The following is a 25,776-nucleotide window of genomic DNA, read 5'->3' as shown; positions in this document are numbered from 1 at the left end:
GTCTTGAAGCCCTTGTTCGGCTTGCATTCACTTGTTCCTTCCTTGTTCTCCTCTTTTCAATAAGGTACAAGGTGGTTGGACTTATCCATTCTTTATGTTCTGATTTCTTTACCCCCAATACCTCGTGGCAAGTTGTTATGTAGACTTCCTTGATCTTTGCCCAATGTGACTCTACATCTATGTCCTCCTCAAGCTCAATAAGAGGTTGGAATCTATTACTCAATTGTAGTTTGAATTCCTCATTCTTTTCCCCATCAAGTGCATTCACCTCGAATTTTCTTCTTGTATGTGATCTGGTCCCATGTTTTCTGAGTCAGAGCTTAAGCTTTGACAATAGCAGGTGGTGGTCTGATCCAACATCTGCCCCTCTCAGTACTGTCACATCTTCCATGGTCTGAATCTTCGAGAGATACAAAAATGATCAATCTGATTCTCTGTCACACCATATGGTGAGACCCAAGTTGCTTTGTGGATCCTCTTATGGGGGAACACTGATCCTCCAATCACCAAACTGTTGAATGCACAGAAATTTGCAAATCTCTCACCATTATCGTTCATTTCTCCCATGCCACGACGTCCCATGATACCTTCATAACCTACGTTATCCTGTCCCACTTTAGCATTAGCATCTCCCATCAATATGTTGATGTCTTTCCTTGGCAACTTGTCAATGACTTGTTGTAGCAGACTATAAAATGTATCTTTGTCCTCATCTGTTGCATCATTTGTTGGGGCATAGATTTGTACAATGTTTATGCTGATCTTCTTACTCCGTATTGTAAAGGACGCCATGATGATCCTTTCTCCGTGTTGTTCCCATCCTCTCAGTGACTTCTGGGCAAACTTGCTTAGAATTATTCCTACTCCCTGTGTATGAATCCCGTCCCCTCTCCCTGAATATAAAATTTTCTCCCCAGACATGAGGTGTTTCTGTCCGGATTGTATCAGTGGGTTTCGCTTACTCCAAGTATATGCAGCCTGTATCTTCTCATCTCAGTCACAACTTGAGAGCTTTTTCCTGCTTCATGCATGGTGCGAACGTTCCACGACACAATTTGAAGCTGCTTGTTTGGCGAAGACGTCATCGGGTCAGCAGAGTCCTTTCAGCTTTGTCTGTTTTCCTTCATAAATTCTGTCATTCCAGAAACTCTTCGGTCGCCCAAGCTAAAAAAAGGATTTGGTTTGTCTGTGTGCGTTTCTGTAACGGTTTGAGTTTAACGGAAAGGGGTGTTAACCCTTTGCCAACCCCCAACATGGAGGTCCAGGTGACTCAAAGATGGGGGAATCACACACCATTAGTCGCCTTTTACGACACACTGGCTTGGCATTGGGCTATTCTTGACCCTCTCGGGACACCATACGGGGTAGGTTAAATATATGTAATGTTTATTGTATAAATCCAATTTATACAATACAGTACAAAAAGTCACATTCTAATAAATAAGACTGATTTGATCAGTGATGATACTCACAAAAAGTCAAAAAGGAGGAAAAGTCTCGGAAAAACGGAAAACTCACCTAGAACATTCTTGCATACAGGAAAGTAGGCAGGACTTCTTTTGAGTACTTGAAGAGTACTAGTGTGTTTTGGGCCTCTTTCTAGGTGGGGGCCCAACCTGTTTGGATTGCTTCTTTATATGAAGCTTATAGGCTGTTTTAATTGCCTTCTCCCGGACTGCCTTTGCTTGCTTTTTTGTTTCCGCCTTTACAACTGCTTGATCAAACATTTGTCTTTTTCTTTCCTTTTCCTCTTTCTGTTTTTGCAACTCAGCATGATACTTGCTGCGAGATTTTTTAATGCAACTTATCAGGACAGGATCAATTTCACTGTGATCTATGTCTTTTCTTTTGAAGCATTCCAGGGCAGTGGCATTCCTTGCTTTCAAAGAATACTTCACCGTCTGTATGGCAGAGAATGTTGAAATATTCATGTTGCCACACTTGTCTTTAAGAATATCCTTCATTTTATAGACCTGCATACGAGTCCTGACCAAATTGTCTGAACTTTTTCACACATCGCATTACCGGATCTTTTATTTTGTAACTCAGTACTTAGTCATATACATTTTCTTTTGGATTGTCCTACCGAATATATTTATTTTAAAATGTTAAAAAGTACCAAACATTTATAGGGACAAGGGACAGCATGGAGGTAGAGTGGTAGTTTGATATTTTTTCAAAAATAAAAATTAATAATTATTTTTTACATAGACAGATAGGCCTTTAAAAACCATTTAATAAGATACCTTACTTTTGGATCTAGGATAAACGGTTCCAAAGTTATGATGATTTTACTACTCTAAATTTAGTCTTACAAAAAGCTCAAAATTGATTGAGAATTCCCCCACTGGGAAGCCTCTCGATAAGGTGACTACTGATTAAAACGGGATCTTAGCATAGAGAAAAGAGGGTTGGTCACTTGTGGTCAACATTAAACATACTGCACTGCCTTCAATCTTTATGAAATTTGATAGAGACACAGACAAATGATTTATCTAGATGCCTTCTCTTTTATTTTTTTGCTATCTCAATTTTGAAAAAGATTTCAAAAGTTTTTAAATGATGTGATTTTTATCAAATTATAATTTTTGATACAATATGTCAACATTGATTCTATCACATCAAAAGAAATCTTGATCTCTGCCCTTTAAAATGATACCAGAGCAGTTCATATACTGTGAAAAACAATGCAACAGTGATTATAATTGTATGAAATTGTGTTATACAAATTTTAACCCAAAGTTGCGCTTCACTTGACCAATGGCTAATCGACACCTGTCTACCTACAGACTGGGCTAGGGCGAGGATTGAGTAAGTTAAGAAATCTTGTGAAGCTTGGAGAGAGGACGAGTCTCTGTCTCAGCAGTGAAAACAGCCGTCAACGACTGAGGTGTTTTTCTTTTTTCTCTCTTGTGTTACTCACTTTGACTTTGACTGTGTGTGAGAATGCCTCTTTATGATTTTCCTTTGCCACCGTAATCCGACCCCCACAGTAGTTTTTAACCTGGAATAATTGATCTTATCTCTAACTCTAAAGAGCAATAACCATCCCAATCATTAGACTTTAATCCACTGGCAAAAAAAAAAAAAAAAATACAAAATGCAGCACCCGGCTGGGCTGGCTTTCTCACGTACTCCGAAAGAAAATCATCGCCAATTCCATTTGAATAGATGTCGAACACCATTCTCAACTGACTTCAGATCCGACGAACGGTCAATGAATTGTTCAGGCATGATAACAAAAAATAATGTAAAAGAGTAATAGATCAAAATATACAACGACAAATCCCGAAAGTTTATTGATAGACCGAATAAAATTGAAATGTAGCAACGTTCAACTGAACAAACAAAAGTTACTTGAATGGAATACCGAAAGTATGAAAACGAAAGTAAACGAACTGCGCATGCTCGATTATATCGACACACGACTCGTTTTTCAGACAATGAAGAGTTGCGGTCGAATCGAAAACTAGCGGAGTTTCCCGATAATTGCCGAACGAGCGTAACGAGGGCTTGAAAGTGCCGACAATATTGTCGGCAATCCGACGCCCATTCGTCGGCACTTGACTGCTAGCCGCCGGTCGAGTTGGGGCTCGCCGACACTCCGACAATTGACCTCACTCGCAATCAGATTACTTTAGCAATAAAATAAAAATAAGTGATCCGGGAGATCGCAACTACCGTGATTGTCGGAAAACCGACAATTGTCGGCACACATGCAGGTCTAATTTTAGAAAAGGAACCCTCTACCTGTGGGCCATGAAATATGGATAAGCAAGCCCTAGCCAGCTTTTGAAGAATAGGAAAGGAGGAAAACCGAGGAAAGGAAAGAAAACCGCGGATTTCCGCGGATCCGCGGAAAAGTATCATCGCTGTTTGATAATATCCAAATTGCAATGTCGATTGACAAAGAATACTTACTTTGGAGGAGGCATCCTTGAAAAGTGGTTCAAAATTTGAAGCAGGAGAGGCAGGGTGGCGATGCAATAAGCACTATCATTGACAGTCTTCTCTGCTACAGAAATGTTGGCGAGCAACATGAACTCCTCTTCCATGGAATTTGTTTCTCTGTAAGAGATAATGATTGTCATATGAAATTAGTCAAAAGCAAGGGTGAAAGTTGAGGTCAATCAATTTCCCTGAACAACCCCATCAGGGTTGCTCTTTGTCCGGTTTTAGCCAGAAAACCGGCTATTTTGAATTTTTAGGCTGATCTTGTTCGGTATTGGTGAGTTAATTCTTTTTTAAAGATGAAAGTATTGGTTGTTTAAAGGCTGCAGCAATAAAGGGGAAAATAGATGGATATAATGTATCCTTTTCTATGATTTAAAGCTGATAGCATCTGATGAAGAGAAGCTTTGCAAGAAATATGCTGGTTATGAGACATATTTCAGGCTTTTTAAAATTTCAGCAAAGGGCATCCCTGCCCGTGGTGAGGTTTAAATCCCTAAATGTGAAGTGATTCAAAGCACAGCAATCTAACAACACAAGTTAACTTTCTAATTTCTCCTGGTGAATCTGCATGATAGAGAAAAAAAATCAGAGCGCAGGTTAAGAAAAAAAAATCTAAATTTTTCAGAAATTCCAGGAATAACAAACAACTACCCCTAGTCAAAAGATAGTTAATGTTTATTTAGAGCAGACAGTCCAATCGTCATTCATATAGAATCATTGGTTTCTAAGCATAAGATATAATTTAGGATAATACATAGTAAAACAGATTTACTACGTAAACTTGTCGGAAATGTCATAGTCAAATCGAGTATAATTTCTCTATGTTATGAGTAAGTATAGAGCAATTGATCATGAATGGAAATCAGAACACAATTTATTCTCAGTCAAGTGTTGGCAATATCAATGTGCGACTATGTGGTATGACACTGGCTTCCAGATCGGAAGGTCCGGGGTTCGCGCCTCACTCGGCGCATAGTTGAGTCCTTGGAGAAGGCTCTTTAGTCCCATTCTGTCACTGTACTCAGGTGAAAAATGAGCACATGGCCATTAACAGTGTTGTCTCTGTCCGAAAATTTTTTTAATATCGCCTAACAGGCGTCATGTCATAGCCATCGTAATACATAGCCTGCTTGTCAGAGATCGTGACGTCACGGCGTGTGGCTAGGGTTATGGTTGCGAAGCGAGCGGTGATTGAAGACGCGTAGACCGACAGGTAGTAAAGTTGCAGTGAATTGTGCAGCGTAGAGCTGCATAGTAGTAATGTCTAATTAATTATAGTAGCAGCCAGATACTACTTACCTATAATAATAATAATAATAATAATAATAAATAATAATAATAATAATAATAATAATAATAATAATAATAATAATAATAATAATAATAATAATAATAAATAATAATAATAATAAATATTTATATAGCGCCTAATCCCATAGTAAAACAGCTCTAGGCGCACAATATTCACCGATGTAAAACATCAGTTTTAAAAGAAATTGGCATACAAACGAACGCACACACACACACACACATTTATACGTAAGCACTCAAATTCCCACAAATATCCGCATATGATATAAATATACACATAAATACATAACATTATTATTAGAAATCAATATCAATGCATTTGAAATCATAAACAATCTGATAAATGTGAACCATCTGAGGGTAAGAGCCATCCCACAAATCGTCTATGTTTCCCTAAAAAAATTTATTATCAGGTAGAGTTATTCGTTAAAATTTTATTAAATTTAAAACTATTTTACTAGCCTACATCAGGGAAAAACGTGTTGTCTACTAATTTGGATGCTTCTTTTTGTTTTGTTTTGTTTTGTATTTTTGTTTTAATCTAGTGAGCATTCCATAAGATGAGATTTTAATTTCTTTTTAAAAGATGAATCGGAATCCATTACCCGTTCCTGAGGCTAAATGGTAAGGAATTCCAGACAGCGGGAGCAGCATGAATAAATGCACGATCCGCATATGTCTTCGATCCTTTTTTTGGAACACATAAATTTAATTGACCGCTAGATCTTAATGGACGTGAGGGAGTATAGACATTAATCAAATCTGATATATAAGCTGGAGAAGTTTGATTAAAATAGTTAAAGCACATTACAGCAATTTTGTACTTAATCCTAAACCTGACAGGGAGCCAATGCAAGGTCCATAACAAAGGTGTGACATGATCAGTTTTTTTTTTTTCTTCAAAATTAATTTAGCAGCTTGATTTTGAATCCGCTGTAGTTTGTGACAACATTATTTGGTATATTGTACATTAGCATGTTACAGTAATCTAATCTTGAAAACATTAAAGGTAGTAGTAGTTGTAGTAGTAGTAGTAGTAGTAGTAGTAGTAGTAGTAGTAGAAGTAGTAGTAGTTGTGATATTAATATTTGTTGTAAGCGTAACAGCAGCAGGAGTAGTAATAGTAGTAGTAGTAGTAGTAGTAGTAGTAGTAGTAGTAGTAGTAGTAGTAGTAGTAGTAGTAGTAGTAGTAGTAGTAGTAGTAGTAGTAGTAGTAGTAGTAGTAGTAGTAGAAGGAGGAGGAGGAAGAGGGTGAGGAGGTTTATTTCGAGCACTTTTTAATACTTAAAATAAGTAAACGCCGGTTGAAATCATTATGATTATCAAGTAATATAGACTACTCACCTCCGATATGAAAATTGCACACTTTTCGCCCAGTTCTGAGTTAAACGGAAATTCTACACCCCTTGCTGGACAGCAGAGTCGGAAGAGCTGTACCGAGAGTACCAGCAGACCCAGTCCCAGGACGCAGCCGATAGACTACTTCAGTCTCTGGCAGAGGGAAGGAAGCAACGGTGGCAGGAGACCGTGGAAAGTCTCGACTTTACACACTCCAGCCACCACGCTTGGCGTTTGATAAAGAAATTGGACCCAGATCGGAATTACGCGAAGGCTGCACCGGAATGCGAGGCAGACACAATTGCCAAGAACATTAAGAACCGTAGTAAGCGGGTCCCTAATCAGGCTTTTGAGCGCAGTGTCCGCAAGGCGTACTGTACGATTTTGGACTCGCTACCTGCGGAGGAGTCGGACTGGACAGTCCCCGAGAAGTGGGTGCAGCCATTAGCGAAGTGAAGAACGGTAAAGCAGCAGGGATAGATGGTGTATATCCAGATATGGTGACGCATCTGGGCCCCAGGGCACTGGCCTGGCTAGCAGAGGCAATGTCTGACATCCTTGCAAAAGGAAAGCTTCCACAAGTGTGGAAGCATGCGAAGATAGTTGCCATCCTCAAGCCAGGGAAGCCGGCGAAGGAGGCAGACAGTTACAGACCCATATCGCTGCTGAGCTGTCTTTACAAATTGTTGGAGCGTGTTCTATTAAACCGATAGGGGCCGGTCCTAGACGCTGCCCTGCCACCCGAGCAGGCAGGCTTCAGGGAAGGGAGGTGCACCACGGAGCAGGTCATTGCCCTTACAGAGCATATTGAGCACGGGTTCGAGAGAAAACAGCAAGCAGGTGCTGTGTTTAAAGACCTATCAGCGGCGTACGATACGGTCTGGTGCGATGGGTTAATGCTCAAACTTGCAAAAATCATAAGGTGCAAAAAGACCTTGAAGTTGTTCTCTTCGATCTTAGGGGAAAGGCAATTCCACGTCGCGCTGGGAGACGTCACGAGCAAAGTAAGGAAATTGAAGAATGGGGTCCCTCAGGGGTCGGTACTTGCGCCAATGTTGTTTAACGTTTACATTAGCGATATGCCGAACACTTCCTCCCTGAGGCTGGGATACGCAGACGACTGGGCACTCGTTACTCAGAGTAAAGTGTGGACCCGTCTCGAGAGCGTACTCAGCGAGGATGTCACCAGACTCAAATCCTACTTTGACAAGTGGTACCTGAAGATGAACACTTCAAAAACCGTGGCCACTGCATTTCACTTATGCAGTGGTTGGCACACCCGTAAACTGAATGTCCTAGTCGGGGACCAGCCACTCCCATATGAGCCGCGTCCAAAATATTTAGGGGTGACGTTGGATCGCAGCCTTACCCATCGGGTTCATCTCGAAGGGGTTGCCCGGAAGATAGAGAAACGCAACAGTCTTCTGAGGAAGCTGGCGGGATCGACTTGGGGCGCTAGCCAAGCGCTCCTGAGAATGTCCGCCCTGGCACTATGCTATTCCACCGCGGAGTATTGTGCTCCAGTGTGGGGTAGAAGCAGAAACGTTGAGAAGGTGGATGTAAAACTTCGCAAGTCGATGCACATAGTGTCGGGAACGCTAGCAACAACCCCTAGAGAATGGGGCCCGATAATGGCAGCGATCCAGCCCCCCGATGTCCGGAGGGAGATCATTACGGGAAACTGGCTGAGTAAGATCAAAGAGAGAGGGAATGGGGATACCCCTCTCATGCGCATAATGGACGGTGCCCCCGTTTCGAGCCGAAATAAGTCCCGGCAACCCTTGTACGCAGAATCCCTGACTACGGACAGAGCTGCACATACGAGATGGAAGTCGGTTTGGACGAATTCAATCCCTCGTGGGGGCGGGGACCTACAGTCCTCTAAGCTTGGTGAGAAGTTGCCAGGCTTTGATACCAGTGAGAGGAGACACTGGGTAGCTGCGAATCGACTTCGGTCGAGGAGCTGCCTAACGGCAAGTGCGTTACATCGGTGGGGTCTAACTTCCTGTCCAATATGTCCACGCTGTGGGCAAGAACCCGAGACGGCAGAGCATCTAGTCGAAAGGTGTGTTGTGACGATGCTACCAGACGGGTTCACGACGGTGCACCAATGCAGACCGGACTTTGCTGATTGGGTCGATCGTCATAACATAATAGTGTGAACCATAAGAAGCTGCTGCCATTATTGAAATGGTCGACGCTCGGAAATCGAGAGTCACAATCAAATAAAACAATCATGTCACCACGGTCGACTTACCGGATGTGACCTTTGACACGACCGGGGGTCACAAGGCTTTAGAATAAGCCCGGCGGAGAATAATCAAATTTCGTTATTTTCAGCCCGGCGGAAAATACTCACACCCTTCAATAACATTGACTGTTAAAACCAATTTGTCTTGGGCCTAGAAAACATCAAGCAGAAACAGTAAAATCTATAAATGATGGCTGTCATTATTCCCAGACGCCTGTCTGGGGATAATGAAAATTCGTTAGCAAGTGGGCAGAAAGATTTTATGCAAAATGCCAAACAAGGCATGAAAAATACCAAATATTCTGGAAAAAATACTAGTGGTTGTGTCCCAAAACAGTTAATATATCAAGTGATATTTAACACAAGATGAAAGTAAACAGTGATCAAATGTCAAATCCAGCTCTTAAAAAAAAATCATTTTAAAGCAAATGGATCAATGAAATACTTTGATCTGAAAACGCCAAACTGGCAAATCGACTTGTTATTTTCAACCAGGAAGAAAGTTGTTAATCATCAAATCTGTTCATCGTCCACCAACCATTTAAATTTTCACTACCTACCTACCTGTTAACTTTATTGATCATCTCTTGTTTCTATAATTTGCTCATTCTTGCCACAATTTTGGGGATGTTGTTCGCCACAAAGCCCAAAACCGACACCTGTTATTTTCCTGTCTTCTTCGCACAAGACAATACAATTTATTATCACATGTCGACAAAACTAGATCCAACAACATACTTTTATTCGAATCAGAGATGAAAATAACTACCAAAACAAGGAAGCAAAAATGGTGGAAATATGTTTAGCTCATATATGAATTTAAGATATTCCGATAGCGGTATGGATAGACAGCTCAGTGGGTTAGGCCACCTTTCATTTTACTCCTTTTAGCTGCACAGATTCGAACCAGTTGCGCCCCCCCCCCCCCCCCCCCCACACACACACAGTTTTTTTTTTTTTTACTTTTTCTTTCTTTCTTCCCAATTGATTTTCATTGTTTTCACTTTTGTTCCGAGCAAGAGTTTTTAAAATCAGTTGAATTTTTTATTTCTCCGATAATATTATTTCATTATTTAATTTGCTCTAGATCTATTATTGTTTTTTGTTTTTTTTTTCGTCAAAAGATAATATTATTAATAATAATAATAATAATAAATAATAATAATAATAATAATAATAATAATAATAATAATAATTGTAATTTTTATTATTAATTATTATTATTATTATCATTATAATTATTATTATTATTATTATTATTATTGTTAACACTATTCCCTGCTCCGAGGGAAATCTCTCTTTTTCTTTTTTTTATATTTTGACCTAAACCTTAGAGTTTTTTGTTTGCTAAACCTCTATGTAAATGTTCCGTTTCAGAGCATGAATTTCTTAAATTGTTTTTATTTTTAAAACAATTATTGTTTGTTTTTTTTCTCCTCTATCTAACCATTTGGTCGCTCTCTGAATATTTCTGTTTGTTTGCTTTTTAATTATTTATTCTTTATAGACACTGTTTGAGATCGGAGTGGAGACGAATATATTTAATTTGCTAGAAACTAGAAAAAAAAACAAGAGAGAGAGAGAGAGAGAGAGAGAGAGAGAGAGAGAGAGAGAGAGAGAGAGAGAGAGAGAGAGAGAGTTTAATAAAATAAAAAAAGAGGTGGGGGAGGATGGATGAGACATTTATCTCTTTCAACGTTCTGTGTAAAAAGAAGACGGAATTTTTTTTTTTTTAAAGTGGCGGAACCAGGATTCGAACCCACAACGTCGATTCTGGTCAAACTTCCAGGGCAGACGACTAAACCATTCGGCCATGTCACCCACTTCGAAGTCGACGCATATTGTGTATATGTAGTAGTACAACTGATTTTAATGTTGGTTAATTTCATGTTTTTATAGATATTTTATTAACTTTCCTTATTTCTATGTGCATCTGGAAACTTTCCATATTCTGGAATGTGGATAATTGTTTTAAAGAGCGGAGTTTCAAATATGCGTCTGGGGATAATGAAAATTCGTTATCCCCAGACAGGTGTCTGGGGAAAACGAATTTTTATTATTATTATCCCCAGACAGGTGTCTGGGGATAATCACAGCGATAAATGATTATATTAGGGAGTTTAATAGAAATTCTAAATGTACCTCACACACTTGAAACCAATGTCATATGAAAGAGCTGGCAACACAGATTACAAAACGGTTTGAATTTTGTTTCTATCTTGATTAGAAATGTAGTTACGGCAGTTCAAAGTCTGAAATTTCAGACCGATTTTTACCCCAAAATTAACATTGCAAAGTTGTGACCGAAAACGCGCGATGTTAATAAAAAATGGTTAAAACAGTCAATATGGAGTTCTTATCATATATTGTATACTAAAATGTTCGTCTTATCGAGGACAATGGATTTACATTAATAAAGAGGAAGATAAACATTTCAAACGAACACATTATTACATAATATGACGCAAATGTTACATAATCAAAAACTCGACTAGACGTAAGAAACAATTTGCTATATCACTTTTGGATTTATCCCCAATATCTCACTGAAACAATTGCAAATAATTACCCTCTTTTAATTAATACATAGAGAATAAAAAAGGGTTTGAGAGTATAAATGAAAAGATATAAACATGTTGTGTAATAACATAATGAGTTTATTTTTACCTATGGCAATTTAATTGCATATAAATAAAATGGTAGATTGAAAAAGTTCGAATAAATTGAAACAGATTCCCTATTATAATTAGAAGGAAAGTTCTGGCTTTTAATACTTTAAAAAATTCTGCTGAATCACTTTGGGTTTATTGCTATTACATCATTTGAACTGATAATTAATATAATTTTATCCCCCCCCCCCCCCCCCTTCTCTCTCAATGTATGGGGCTGTCAAAACTAATAGAACTTCTTACCATAATAATTATTAAGGCTAAGGCCTTTAAAATATGGATACAAATGATAAACATATCTAAACATATGAGAAAGAAACTTGGTGACTTGATGGCAAAGTAAAATAAAATTAAAGCAATTGGTATTTTTAAAATATCGATATTATTAATATCGGATTTCACAAAGAGAGAAATATACGAACTTTTAAAACAAAAACTATAAAATGCCTATAAATAAAGTTGGCAAGTTTGTATTCAAAATAAAAACATAGTAAATAATAGTACTGAAAATATTATGGACTAATTTTAACATATTACATAACTAAATTTAAAATATCGATATGAATATCGATATCGTTCGGCAGCCAAGATGAGAAGATAATGTAAACAAGGCATTTCGGCGCAGAGTTAAAAGGTGTCTGCGCATCGATATAGAGCCCTGAAATTTGGCATGAATAAAGTTTAGATGTTATTCTAAAACCAAGCATTTAAATTTTTAAAACACACGCGGTAAATTAAAAAATAAATGCATTTGAAAATTGCCAAATCTTAACTTCATAACTTCTGGAATTATTAATGGATTTTTCCTTAATTAGCACCATTTAAAAGGAAATTGAAAGACGAAAATAATGATACCAAAATATCTGCGATATTCCTCTTTATAACGAAGTTATGCATCTTTAATTGAACCCCCCAAAACGCGAACGGCAATTTCCAGTCACAACTTCCCTATGGGCGAGTAGGGTCAAAATTTTACTTTTACTGCCACTGCTGCTGCTCACTAAACAGCCTAATTATATACCTCGGTAATAAAAGTGGTTTCAACTCCCACTATTACTTTTAATATAGATATAGAAGAAACAAACCAAGATGCAATGCTAAGATTACACATAAAATTTGAACCAATTTATCATTTTATTTCTTTTTACTCTGCTAAGACTCAAAAAAAAAGGAAGTGTCAATTGCAAGGAGTGAGTCCTTGGTAGTTGACGTTTCATCAACTGCCAAGGAGTCAAATTGGAACTCTTCAGCTGCATGTGGTGATTTCAGTCGAGCCTCGATTTGCGCGCATACGAATCTCGAATCACATCACTTTCTACTTTCTTCCATGCCATTCACTCATTCCTTGTCAATCGTTGTGGAAATTTTGTTTTTAATTTTTATGTCTTTTCACGAATTCCAAGACAAGTTAAAATAATATCAAAATCAAAACAAAAATTGCTGTTGATTTCGGATTCAGCAAAAAAAAAAAAAAAAAAAAAACCCAGAAGAATGAAGTGGCAAATCCCTGTCAAGTCCTAGATTAAAAAAAAAAAAGAAAAAAAAGTAAGATTTCCTTTTTTTAAAGGAAATATATTGCACGTCGTCTTAATAAGGAACAATTAACGTAAAACATTTGTGCAACAAGATAAATCCGTGGCAGTTAATTCTAAATAGTTGACGATTTACCAACTGGCAAGGTCCGTGACAAAAAGAGGAAATATGAGAGAGAGAGCGCGAGAGAGAGAGAGAGAGAGAGAGAGAGAGAGAGAGAGAGAGAGAGAGAGAGAGGAGTAAATGACAGAGAAATACACACACAAAGGAAAAAATGGCACAGGGAGGGAAAAGAGAAAATGACAGAAAGAGAGATAGTGTGTGAGAGAGAAAAAAAGAGAAAATGACAGAGAAGAGAGAGAGAGAGTAAAAGAGAGTATTAATTAATATTAATAACATCACTATGTGGCAATACATCACTTCGTGACACTAAAGGTACTCCGTGGCAGTTAAAAGTACACATGCGTAGTTGATGAACTGACACGGTCCTTGGCAATTGACGATTTGACGCTACCAAAAAAAAAAAACCTACGCCTACACGCCACGCTATCAGCTAATTATATATAATACAAAATTCCACACGCCCACCCCCATCCTCACAAAAGAAAGAAAAATATTACTACTAATACTAATTGGAGTAATTAAAGTTTCATTTATTCAAACAAATTAGCTTTTTTTTTTCTACCAACCTTGTTTTCATCATGATCAGTTAACCATGTTTTTACTTTCTTGATGGAAGACTGCTCAGGGACCGGGACGGAAGGAAACTGGATTAAAGAGAAATTCACCCCATACACCGGAGCATACTCAATGTCTCAATCGTTTCTATGTTATATGTTTGTGATGAGAATATTGGCTATTAAGCTTAACTGCTGGTCAAAATTATTTCGCGATGGTGGTGAACGAATCGGCGATCTCAAGAAGTGGGTGAGAGAGGGATCTAGAAATGACTTTGGGTTTGAAACGAATATTTTGTGTTCGTGGATAGCTCACACGGTAGAGCCACGCTCTCACCTGCCAGGCGGAGTTGTCGTACCAATAAGGTCGCAGGTTCAAACCCCACCACCGCCGCGAAAAAAATTTTTATTCTCTATTGTCTTCTGGCACTTTTCTACTCACTTCATATCTTGTTGTTACCAACATAAGTGCCTGCTCCACTCACTTTTCTGAATTAAAAATTCACCCCATACACCGGAGCATACTCAATGTCTCAATCGTTTCTATGTTATATGTTTGTGATGAGAATATTGGCTATTAAGCTTAACTGCTGGTCAAAATTATTTCGCGATGGTGGTGAACGAATCGGCGATCTCAAGAAGTGGGTGAGAGAGGGATCTAGAAATGACTTTGGGTTTGAAACGAATATTTTGTGTTCGTGGATAGCTCACACGGTAGAGCCACGCTCTCACCTGCCAGGCGGAGTTGTCGTACCAATAAGGTCGCAGGTTCAAACCCCACCACCGCCGCGAAAAAAATTTTTATTCTCTATTGTCTTCTGGCACTTTTCTACTCACTTCATATCTTGTTGGATTAAAGAGAAAGTAGGTTTACAACAGGATTGCCAGATTTATTTCAGGAATTCTGCCAAATAGATTTTAAAAATCTGCCAAAAACCACAAAAATCTGCCAAACCGTACAATTTATAGTACCTCCAAGGACATCTACACAGGTTTACAGGTGTCTTTGAGTACACCCTTTGAAAACTCATCAGTTTTGTTAAACAAAAAATTCGCAAGGCTGATGTCATAACATTTTTTTTCAGTTCCCAAGTTTAAAATAAATCACTAATACATAAAAATTGCCATGGAAAACCTATACATTCATTCCTAGGCATCGGAAAATAAAATCTGCCAAATATCTGCCAAACTGCCAAACCGATTTTTCTCTGCCAGACGACTTCAAATTCTGCCAAGAAAAAGGACAATTGGCAGAAAATCTGCTAAATTGGCACCCCTGGTTTACAAAAAAAAAAAAAAATTTGATTCGAAATGGTTCAAGTCAATTTTTAGATATGTTTTACCGCGGAGAAAAAAAAAATTGGAGCCTTTTTTAGTTTATTCCCATACCAAGGATTACTATACTGAAAGGATTGGCATGTGGAATCTTCAGTCCCCGCTTGTGGGGGCCATTGGTTGGATAACGATTTCAAGCAAAACTACTACTTTTCTGCCTTGGTACAATTTCCTTGAATGGGCAATAATTGATTCTGTTCTTATAATTTCGGTACTTTATAAGAAATTGGTTAATTGGCGACCATATGTTTTAAATAATATTTCTTATATCTTGAATGATATGAAAATATATAAAAGTAGTGAACTATCAACAATTTTACTGGAAAGTATGAACTATTTTTTATGACGCCCTCTTACAAATTGAGTGATTGGGTTTGTTTTCATTTTTTTTAAATCGAAAGTACGAATCTGAATCTGCTTTCAATTGCTTTTAAAAACTAGATAGATCTATGGTTAATTTATCGAACCAGAATCTTGGAAAAGTGGTAAGTACCAATAATAGTTGCGTAATAATTATTATTTAAGAAATGTTTAGAATTAGCATCTGGCTGTAGTTCCTGCAGACGATAGATAGACCCGTTGTCGTCCTTTTGCTGTGTCGAGTCGCACAGATTCAGATATAATATTTTTTTATAATATGGTCATGGTGGTCAGACTGACATCCTGATTCGGATTTGTTTCTTATTTTATTATGGCTTGTGGCTTTATATTTATATCTTATTTTTCTATATGGTTAACTGATAAATATTGACTTTATTGTATTAGTCTAGTGTATAAGTCTAGAGGGCCCTTTGCTCGTCACGTCAACTTCACAACTCGGAACTTGAACAGTCCTTTCTACTACTAACAATACTAACAACAGTTGCTAGAGAGGTGGGCCTTTGGCCTACCAACCTCCACTGCACGTCCAACTCGCCTTGAGCATGCATTCACGTAAAATATAAAGATTTTTTTTAAAAACCTACCTCTGTTTCAAAAGGAAAAGGCTAGCCGTACTTAATGACGGCTAGCCTGCCAGTCTAGGCGTACTTAAGTACGTCTAGCCTACCAGTCTAGCCGTACTTAATGACAGTCAGACTGGCTGGCTAGCCGTACTTAATGATATGTCGTGTAGATTGCTTAGTTAGCCGTACTTAAGGATTGGTAGATTATTTATTATGTGCGGTGGCATATTTTGCCTTCGCATGTCTTCACTGCATATTTCGTCAAAACCTTTTTTAACCGGATGTTTTTTCCCCATCACATGGAATTATTTGGGAAAACTGATCTCCGTGATAATACCACTCTACTAATCGATGTGTAACCTCAACCTTTTATAGTTTTGTCTTGATACAATCAATGAGAACTAATCATTTAAAAAATGGCTAAAAACGATAATAAAGAACTGAGTGACGTCAATTTAGTTCTATCTCAAATGGGTAATAGCACTGGTGGTAGGGACTCAGTGGCTGGATAGCACTGGTGGTAGGGACTCAGTGGCTGGATAGCACTGGTGGTAGGGACTCAGTGGCTGGATAGCACTGGCACTGGTGGAAGGGGCTCTATGGCTCAGGGCTGAGAATCTTCCGCCTAAAAACTAAATGGTAGTTTATCTCCGCCCATCCCATCACATTTCCTCCTTTTTCAAATTTGCCGTGTCAAACATTTTCCTCAAACCCACAAAATCACCATTATGTCTTATGTCATATTTTGACACCTGTGCTCAGTCTTGTGAAATTTGGTGACAGTCCCGTTTTTATGACGTTGGGCCAGACAGTATGACACCAGATGTCACAATTGACACAGAAGACCAGTAGTGTTCTTTGATTAGTTAGTTGATTGTGGAAGGGGAAGGGGAGGGACAAATGGGTCTGGATTTGTTTCTCTGTTGTAGGTACTTATTGCCTTTTTAATCTCTCTCCTCTCTCTCTCTCTTTCTCTCTCTCTCTCTCTCTCTTTTCTTCTCTTCTCTCTCTCTCTCTCTCTCTCTCTCTCTCTCTCTCTCTTCCTCCCCCCCCCTTTTCCTTTCTATTTCTCGTTCCTTTCCCTGTTTTTGATATAGAATTCAAAATGTTATATTGGCAGAGAATACTCTCCTCTCCCCTCTCTCTCTCTCTCTCTCTCTCTCTCTCTCTCTCTCTCTCTCTCTCTCTTTCTCTCTCTTCACCCCCCCCCCCTTTTCCTTTCTATTTCTCGTTTCCTTTTCCCCCCTGTTTTTGATATAGAATTCAAAATGTTATATTGGCAGAGAATACTCTCCTCTCCCCCCCCCCCTCTCTCTCTCTCTCTCTCTCTCTTTCTTTCTTTCGCAACCATCCATTAAATCATCTGGTATATAGAGATCATATACAGTATTAGAATAAAGCAATGGTGATTGGCTTAGTTTAATCTTTTTTCTTTATGCCTTTGGCAATTTGAGAGATTCTTGGGTTGTATTTATATGCTGAATAACTACTAGGTTTCGGTAACAAAGATACTGTAGCCTGCTTTATAAAGTAAAAATCGAAACAAAACAATACTTTCTGGCCTTTTATTTGAATAACAACATGTGGAAAGGACAAATTCATTAAATGTTTACAAAAAGTAAATTTATATCTAATGATAAGAATGGATTTATACTAGTAAATGTAATATATTACATAATACTAATACAAAACTATGTTCCTGTTATTTTTACACGTTGCTTGTGTTTGATCGATAGACCGAGAAATTTTCCTCCTTTTTGACACATTGCTATTATTATTATCATCACTGAATAAAAAAAAAAACACTCGCCAAAACCACTACATCAACATCTCTACCGCCACTACTATTACAATCACTACCACATCATCATCCCTACCACCACTACTACTACAAATAGCACCACATCATCCCTACCATCACTACTACTACAGCTACCACCACATCAGCAACCCTACTACCACTACTACAACCACCACAATATCATCATCCCCACCACCACTACTACTACAACCACCATCACATCATCTCTAAGACCACTACTACTACAATCACCACCACTTCATCATCCCTACCACCACCACTACCAGATCACCCCTACCACCACCACACCATCATCCCTAGCACCACTACCACAACTACCATCACATTATCTACTACTACAACCACCACCACATCATCAACCCTACTACCACTACTTCAACCACCACCACACCATCATCCCTACCACCACTAATATTACCACCTCCATCACACCATCATCCCTACCATCACTACTACTGCAACCACCACCACACCATCATCACTACCACCTCTACTGCTACAACCACCACCACATCATCAACCCTACTACCACTACTACAACCATCACCTCATCATCATCCATACCACCACTACTACTACAACCACCACAACATCATCCCTACCACCACATCACCATTCCTACCACAGCTACCACAACCACCACCACACAATCATCCATACGACCACTACTACTACAATCACTACCACATCATCCCTACCACCGCTATTACTACAACCACCACCACATCATCGTCCCTACTACAACCACCAAATGTTGTAATTACACTTTCAACTTTTGAAATTCCACCGAGTTGTATCAGAAATTGCTGAGATAAATCTTGGATCGCATCTCAGTAAAATTTTTAGTGAAATTCAAATTTATAGGTTATGGTCGCATGGATGGGTCATGATCTTCACGATGAAAAATTTCCTCCTTTTTAGTGACCAGTCATTCTCACCCCTGATGGCTGGGTAGCGCTGGTGGTAGGGGCTCAAAGGCCAATAGCGCTGGTGGTAAGGACCCAGTGGCACATAGCACTGGTGGTAGGGACTCAGTGGCACATAGCACTGGTGGTAGGGACTCAGTGGCTGGATAGCACTGGTGGTAGGGACTCAATGGCTAATAGCGCTGTGGTAGGGGCTCAAAGGCTAATAGCGCTGGTGGTAAGGACTCAATGGCACATAGTACTGGTGGTAGGGACTCAATGACAATGGCTAATAGAAATAATAGTAATAGCGCTGGTGGTAGTGGGAGGGACTCAGTGGCTAATAGCACTGGTGGTAGGGACTCACTGGCTCATAACACTGGTAGTAGGGTCTCTATGGCTGGATAGCACTGGTGGTAGGGACTCAGTGGCTAATAGCACAGGTGGTAGGGTCTCTATGGCTGGATAGCACTAGTGGTAGGGACTCAGTTGCTAAAAGCACTGGTGGTAGGGGCTCAATGGCTAATAGCACTGGTGGTAGGGGCTCAATGGCTAATAGCACTGGTGGTAGGGACTCAGTGGCTAATACTAATAGCGCTGGTTGTAGGGACTCAGTGGCTAATTGCACTGGTGGTAGGGACTCAGTGGCTAATAGCACTGGTGGTAGGGACTCAATGGCAAATAGCACTGGTGGAAGGGACTCAATGACTAATGGGTGTAGGGACTCATGCTAATTGCGCTGGTGGTGGGGACTCGGTGGCTAATAGCACTGGTGGTAGGGTCTCTATGGCTGGATAGCACTGGTGGTAGGGACTCAGTAACTAATTGTACTGGTGGTAGGGACGCAATGTCTAATAGCACTGGTCGCAGGCAGGAACTCAATGGCTGATACTGATAGCTCTAGTTAGGGACTCAATGTCTGATAGTTCTAGTGGTGGGACTCAATGTCTAAAACTAAAAGCACTGGTGGTAGGGACTCAATGACTGATAGCACTAGTGGTAGGGACTCAATGGCTGATGGTAGGGATCAAAGGCTAATTAACACTGGTGGTAGGGGCTCAGTGACCAATAGTGCTGGTGGTAGGGACTCAATGGCAAATAGCACTGGTGGTATAGACTCAATGGTTAATAACATTGGTGGTAGGGACTCAGTGGCTAATAGCGCTGGTGGTAGGGACTTACTGGCTAATAACACTGGTGGTAGGGACTCAATGTCTACAAAATCACTGGTGGTAGGGACTCAGTGGCTAATAGCACTGATGGTAGGGACTCAATGTCTACAAATCACTGGTGGTAGGGACTCAGTGGCTAATAACACTGGAGGGACTCAATGTCTACAAAATCACTGGTGGTAAGGACTCAGTGGCTAATAACACTGATGGTAGGGACTCAATGTCTACAAAATCACTGGTGGTAGGGACTCAGTGGCTAATAACACTGATGGTAGGGACTCAATGTCTACAAAATCACTGGTGGTAGGGACTCAGTGGCTAATAACACTGAGAGGGACTCAGTGGCTACAAAATCACTGGTGGTAGGGACTCAGTGGCTAAATGATGGTAGGCCTACAACGTGGTAGGGACTCAATGGCTAATTGCGCTCGTGGTAGGGACTCAGTGCGTAATAGCCCTGATGATAGGGACTCAGTCTGTAAAAGCACTGGCGGTAGTGGTAGGGATAGTGTGTAATGGAAATCAAAACTAGGCAGTAAAATTATATGTCACCACTGACAGTGAATACAATTTTATGAAAAAAAAAAGAATTCCACAGTGGAACGCACTAGTCCGCTTAAACAAACCATCTGAGCTAGGAAATATTTCACCTTAAAAGGGGGACCTATAGTCAAAAATCCGTTTTGTTTATTGCAATGCCAATATTGGTATTCCCCTGTTGTTTTTAGGTGGTAGGAGGTCTAATTTGATGACGAACACACACCATAAAAAAAAATTAAATGTGCAGCAATGTGGTCTTATGGTATGACACTTGCTTTCATATCGGAAGGTCCTGGGTTCGAGTGATTTCTTGTAAAAGGCTCTTTACTCATTCTCTCACCCCCAAAAAATAAATTCCTACAGTGATGCACCAAAACCCAACGGATACCTTCCAAATTTACACACAATGTTTCCTACAGCAAGAGCAACATCATGATGTAAAGGTTTAGCAAGACTTGAAAAATTTATTAAGGAATTGTTTTTTCGATTACGATTGAAAATATGGCACTCATGAAACGACAGGAAAAAAATCCAATTTAAAAATTCAAACGACTAAATTTTAGTTTAGCCCAAAGTCAAAGCCATCATGATGCAAAACCCATCATACGAAAGATTCTGACAAATTTGAAGACAATCTGATGGAAAATAATCCAGATATGAATGAAGAATGTTAGAAAATCAGAAAATGATGCAAAATGGAATTTTGAGAAAAAACAAAATCTTTCTTTAATTTGATAAACAAGCTAATTTTTCAGACAACGTCCATCAAAATTCCAAAGTATAATCAATATATATGGAACAAGTAAATAGTCGAATTTTGTAAATTGATCAAATTCTGAAAAAAAATATATAATTGATTCGCTAACCCATACCACTTAGAATTTTTTGTTGTTGTTGACATCCATTTTTCATTTGTTTAAAAATAATTTGGTGGTCAATTATGATTTATAGTTAATCTCATAAACTAATAATGTGATTGATGTTAAACACACAAAAAATCCCCCCCCCCCCCCCAAAAAAAAAAAAAAAAAAAAAAAAAAAAACATCTTTAATATATTTTTTTACATTTTAAAGAGGCACCCTATAGGCTAAAATTAGATGTAAAACCCTAAAACTAAAATTGCTAACATAGATGAACCAAAAACCAGCGTATAAATTTCTTTCAAATTTACACACAATGTATATTACATAAATAACTAGATAATGATGGAAGAGTTTACCACTGGTCTTGAAAAGAAATTCTTTAGAATATGTTTTTTAATTCGACTGAAATTGTGGCGCTTATCGGCAGGAAAAAAAATCAATTTTTAAAATTAAAAAATCTTACATATTTAAATTTCCCCCAAAATACTTCCGTCATGATGCAAAACACACAAAAAAGATTCTGAATATATTTGAAAACAATCTAAAGGAAAATGACATGTATGATTGTTAGAAAATCAGAAAATGAAATAAAACGGAAATTTGAGAAAGCACTAATTCGACATAAGCTGATCCATAAAATTTTCAAAATAATGAGCGTCATAGGACAAGAAATGACGAAAATTGAGTAGATTGATCTGTCTAAAAAATGTATAAATGATTCGCTAACCCATTCCCTAAGAAAATAAATGCTGAAAAATTAAAATATTTCCGTACTCTTTCATTTTATGGTCAGAGTTTATTATACCTTACGAATTCATCATTGTAATCAGAAAAACTAATTATTTACCAGATTACTTATCAGTTGATTCCTTGATATATTAAAAATTCTCGAAATATGATTTCGCAAAATATGATTTGACGCACTACCCTCATTTTTTCAATTTTTAAAATAGGCTTCTGCTTGTGAGATAAGTATGTAATCAACTTGAACTGCAAAATCAAATCTATTTTAGACAAGAAAACAGCTGAATGGTGATAATAGATCTAGCTCAGAATAAAAAGCAATAATTTTCTTTCGCAAACTCCTAGGAGAAAAATTTTCTTTCGCCTCCAGGAAAAAAGTCAACACCACTTGTTTGCGACTGTTGTTTCTGTAGTTCCACAAAGAGGGTTGATCTTGTTCTGGTTTGAAAAATGGAAATAAAAGAGACTTTTCATTAGCAATTTTAGACATGGCTATAAAATTAAAATCATTGTCATAAAATGAATTTATCATTCACATACCAATTTTTTTAAACTGGTCATCGTTCTCACCAACACAGTTGAAATTTCATTGGTTTTACATCCACAGGCCAAAACTCTTGGCAACAAACTCTTAAGTTCATAAATGCAGTAGTAACTCAATTCAAATAATCCTTTGTCAATTTCATTAAGAAAAATGAGCATTTACACCCGAGCATGCAAATCTCAAACTTGGTTCAATGCCCAGTTTTAAACCCTCTATTACATTAGTATTGGCAAAACGAAAATCTCAAACAAACTGGACATTCCCTTGTGGTCCATTGAATTTTTTTTTTCGCGAATTGTGTTGAACTGGCCGAGAAAAGGAAATTGAATAGTCTCACTATCAACTCTCGACAGAGTTCATAATAACGGAGAATTATAATCATAAGAATTTTATCAAGACCACCCACATTTTCATTTACCTCCCTAAAATCCTCAAATTTGGAAAACAACGAAAATCTCGAACAAATAGGCGTGGTCCCAACTTGTTCGAAATTTCCGTGCTCGAGTGTACTTCATTGATCACCAATAAAAATGTAAGGACGCTATGAAGATTTGAAAACAATACTAACCAGTTTCAAAAAGTGCTTGCAGATACTCTGCTCTGCTGGCACAGATGATGGTTTGCTGATTGATAAGATTGCCACAAGACATCTTGAGCCAGCTATCTTTCTTGATTGTCAGGACACCAGTACGGTCAACTGAATTCTTTCCTGTTGGCTGTCGAAAAAAAAAAATTAATTAAATTCACTGCAGTGAAAATGGCACATACCAATGCCATTGCTTAAGTTAATAATTTAAAAACAATAATAATAATCATAATAATGATAATAATAATAAATAAATTGAAAAAAAAGTAATATTAATAATGATAATAATACCCTATTGTTTTTCATTATTTGACAATACTGTATATCTACAGACTATGTGACACAATGTCATTGTCATTATCAATATCATCATCATGAGGCATTTCAATCCAACTCCAAAGTTCTAAAAATCGGGTCACAGCCACTAATTAGCTTAATGCTGGAATGCCAAAAACTGGACGTTTACCAACTCCCACAATTTTAGAGTTACTGCCTCCCCCCCCCCCCCCACCACCAACGTGCTCGGCAATTTGCAGTAACAATTTATACTTCTGGGCGAGGGGATCACAATTTGAGTTCCATTACCACTGCTGCTGCTCACTAAACTGCCCACCAGTCACCAGCCCAGTTGTTACAGTTACAGTTACACAAGTAGTACTCTAGAAATAAAATCATCTAAGGATTAATCCATATAAAGATCACATTGGAATGCAGAACACAAGACACACGCGCCAGTCAGTAAGGCGTGTTGATATTACAAAACAATTACATTCTCATTCATTCATATTATATCTCATCATAAATATCGCCACCGCTCGAATACTTTTTACTGTCCTAGTCCTAGCCTTGACTGAGAATTTTTTTAAAAGAAAAGAAGAAAAGACAAATTCTTACCTTTACAGAATCCTGACGAATAAAAATGGTGTCAGTCTCAGTCTCCAATTGCTTAACTGCATTTTGGCAATTGTTGATAAGATGAAAAATTGTCACCAATAGCGATGGCCATTATTGAAATACTACGTATTGAAATTGATGATGCTCGTAAATCGGGAGAAAACAATCATGGGTTGGCGCCACGGCCCACCACGGTCGACTTACCGGATGTGACCTTTGACACGACCAGGGGTCAAGGCCCCAGAATAAGTACGGCTAGACTCCTATGCTCCCCGTACTTAATGACGTCTAGCCTGCCAGTCTACCCGTCCTTAAGTACGGGTAGCCACTTAGCATCTTCCAACTTTCTAAGAAACATTTTGATTTTTCAGAACTTTAGTTCGTTAAAAAATACCGGCCAATCTGACCCGTTGAGTCGAATGAAAACGAAATTTTGTTGTTTACACGGTTCAAAGGAAATGCCATAAATAAGCTTTCATGGACTTCCTGTGTTGTTTTTACAGTGTCACGTGACCATTCTGAGAAATTTGTCGTCTGCTACAAATAATTAGACCGGTAGGGGGTAGAACTTTTTGTTGGAGCAGATAAAAAGTGAGTATTATTTCTTGTACTTGTAGAGAGGTCTAGGGTCCACCAGCAGTCAAGTTGATGGAATGAAAGAAAAAAGGCCTTTTTTTATCCGCCGCCACCACCACCTTGAAAGAGTGAAGGGGGGGGGGGGGGTGCATGCATACCGACGAAAGGGAGACGTGTCGCTTGGTGACGTAGAGCATCTCAAGGTTACTGGCAGTTGCAGGTGTTCTTAACCCCTTAACAGCGAAGCTATTTTTTTGCATTTAGATAATAGTTTGCTTTTATCTTTATTATTGTTAACAGGGAATACAGCGTTTCCACCAAGAGAGCAGTCAGACTATCGACTTCAATTGTCTAATCGTTTTGCCGTTACTTGTCTTTTGATGATAGAAGATTTGGTGTTAGGTCAAAGATCGAATTTCGCCGCTAAAAGGTTGCATTGCTACTGGGTTTGCTTCCCCCCCCCCCCCCCCCCCCCACCTTTTTTTTTTTACCTTAGTATTGTTGATTGCTGCTATTTCCTTTTTTATGATTAGCAAGTGCCGTAGGTGTCTCACAGGATACAGGAGTACTGCAATTAACCCTTTGCCAATGACACTGATTTTTATGTTTTCAAATAATAGTCTTCATTTTATATTATTTTTTAACGCAGAAAAAAAAAACGTTTCCACCATCAGAGTAAGAGCAGTAAGAATATTGATAAAAAGCGCTTTTAGCACGTTGGGTGGATATTGCTCTATATAAAAGCTCAAGTTTTTAAATTGTAATTTGTTTTTTTTCTTTTGATGAAAACGGTAAGATTTTATTTTTGGTCCAAGTAAGATTGATAATCGCCTTTAAAAGATTAAGTTGTTTTGTTTTTTTTTTCAGGTTTTTTTGTTTTATTTTTCAAATGCGGATACGCTGCTTCTTCCTTTTTTTTTTTCCTCAACTGGCAAGCTATCGCTGTACTTACCCGCCTGGCTTGCACACACAAAAGGATACATCTAGGTCACAAAACCTTACATCCAGGTCACAATATCAGACAACTAGGTCACACATCAAGACATCTCTGTTTCGTTTGTTCCAAGATAGCAAAACAAACCAGACGTCTTGGAGTTCGAAAGAGCTTTCCATAAAA

General features: G+C 38.5%; 2 protein-coding genes and 1 long non-coding RNA gene across 9 annotated transcripts in view; 1 reads left to right on the top strand and 2 right to left on the bottom strand.

Annotated features, from left to right (window-relative positions):
• Window positions 1-14,064, bottom strand: part of LOC144977582 (exosome complex exonuclease RRP44-like) — a 29,748-nt gene extending 15,684 nt beyond the window's left edge. The window contains exons 1-2 of one of the 6 annotated variants that reach the window (XM_078922955.1): window positions 13,746-14,064; window positions 3,922-4,068 (exon numbers count right to left, since the gene is read on the bottom strand). In XM_078922955.1, the coding sequence (XP_078779081.1) occupies window positions 3,922-4,068; window positions 13,746-13,759 (161 nt within the window). In that variant the 5' untranslated portion in view covers window positions 13,760-14,064. Of the gene's footprint in view, window positions 1-1,518; window positions 2,083-3,135; window positions 3,410-3,921; window positions 4,069-10,996; window positions 11,468-12,608; window positions 13,172-13,745 lie in introns of those variants that run through there. The other 5 variants (XM_078922952.1, XM_078922953.1, XM_078922954.1 and 2 more) reach the window with 5 other exon arrangements.
• Window positions 14,065-15,407: 1,343 nt separating this feature from the next.
• The window catches only part of LOC144977593 (uncharacterized), a 109,280-nt gene continuing 98,911 nt past the window's right edge, over window positions 15,408-25,776 (top strand). Inside the window, exon 1 of one of the 2 annotated variants that reach the window (XM_078922973.1) lies at window positions 15,408-15,553. The gene's annotated coding sequence lies outside the window, so the exon portion shown is untranslated. The remainder of the gene's footprint in view (window positions 15,554-25,776) is intronic. The other variant, XM_078922972.1, reaches the window with a different exon arrangement.
• On the bottom strand, window positions 19,694-23,674 carry LOC144977581 (uncharacterized). Its single transcript, XR_013646341.1, has 2 exons — window positions 20,309-23,674; window positions 19,694-20,238 (listed from the first exon to the last, which is right to left on the bottom strand). It is a non-coding gene; the product is annotated as an uncharacterized LOC144977581 (long non-coding RNA).

This window comes from Berghia stephanieae, chromosome 7 (assembly GCF_034508935.2).
Source record: "Berghia stephanieae isolate SIO BIC M18660-M18661 chromosome 7, UCSD_Bste_1.3, whole genome shotgun sequence".
NCBI lineage: Eukaryota > Metazoa > Mollusca > Gastropoda > Nudibranchia > Aeolidiidae > Berghia > Berghia stephanieae.
The sequence above is the reverse complement of the archived record's forward strand: the minus strand, read 5'-3'. Positions and strand labels throughout refer to the sequence as shown.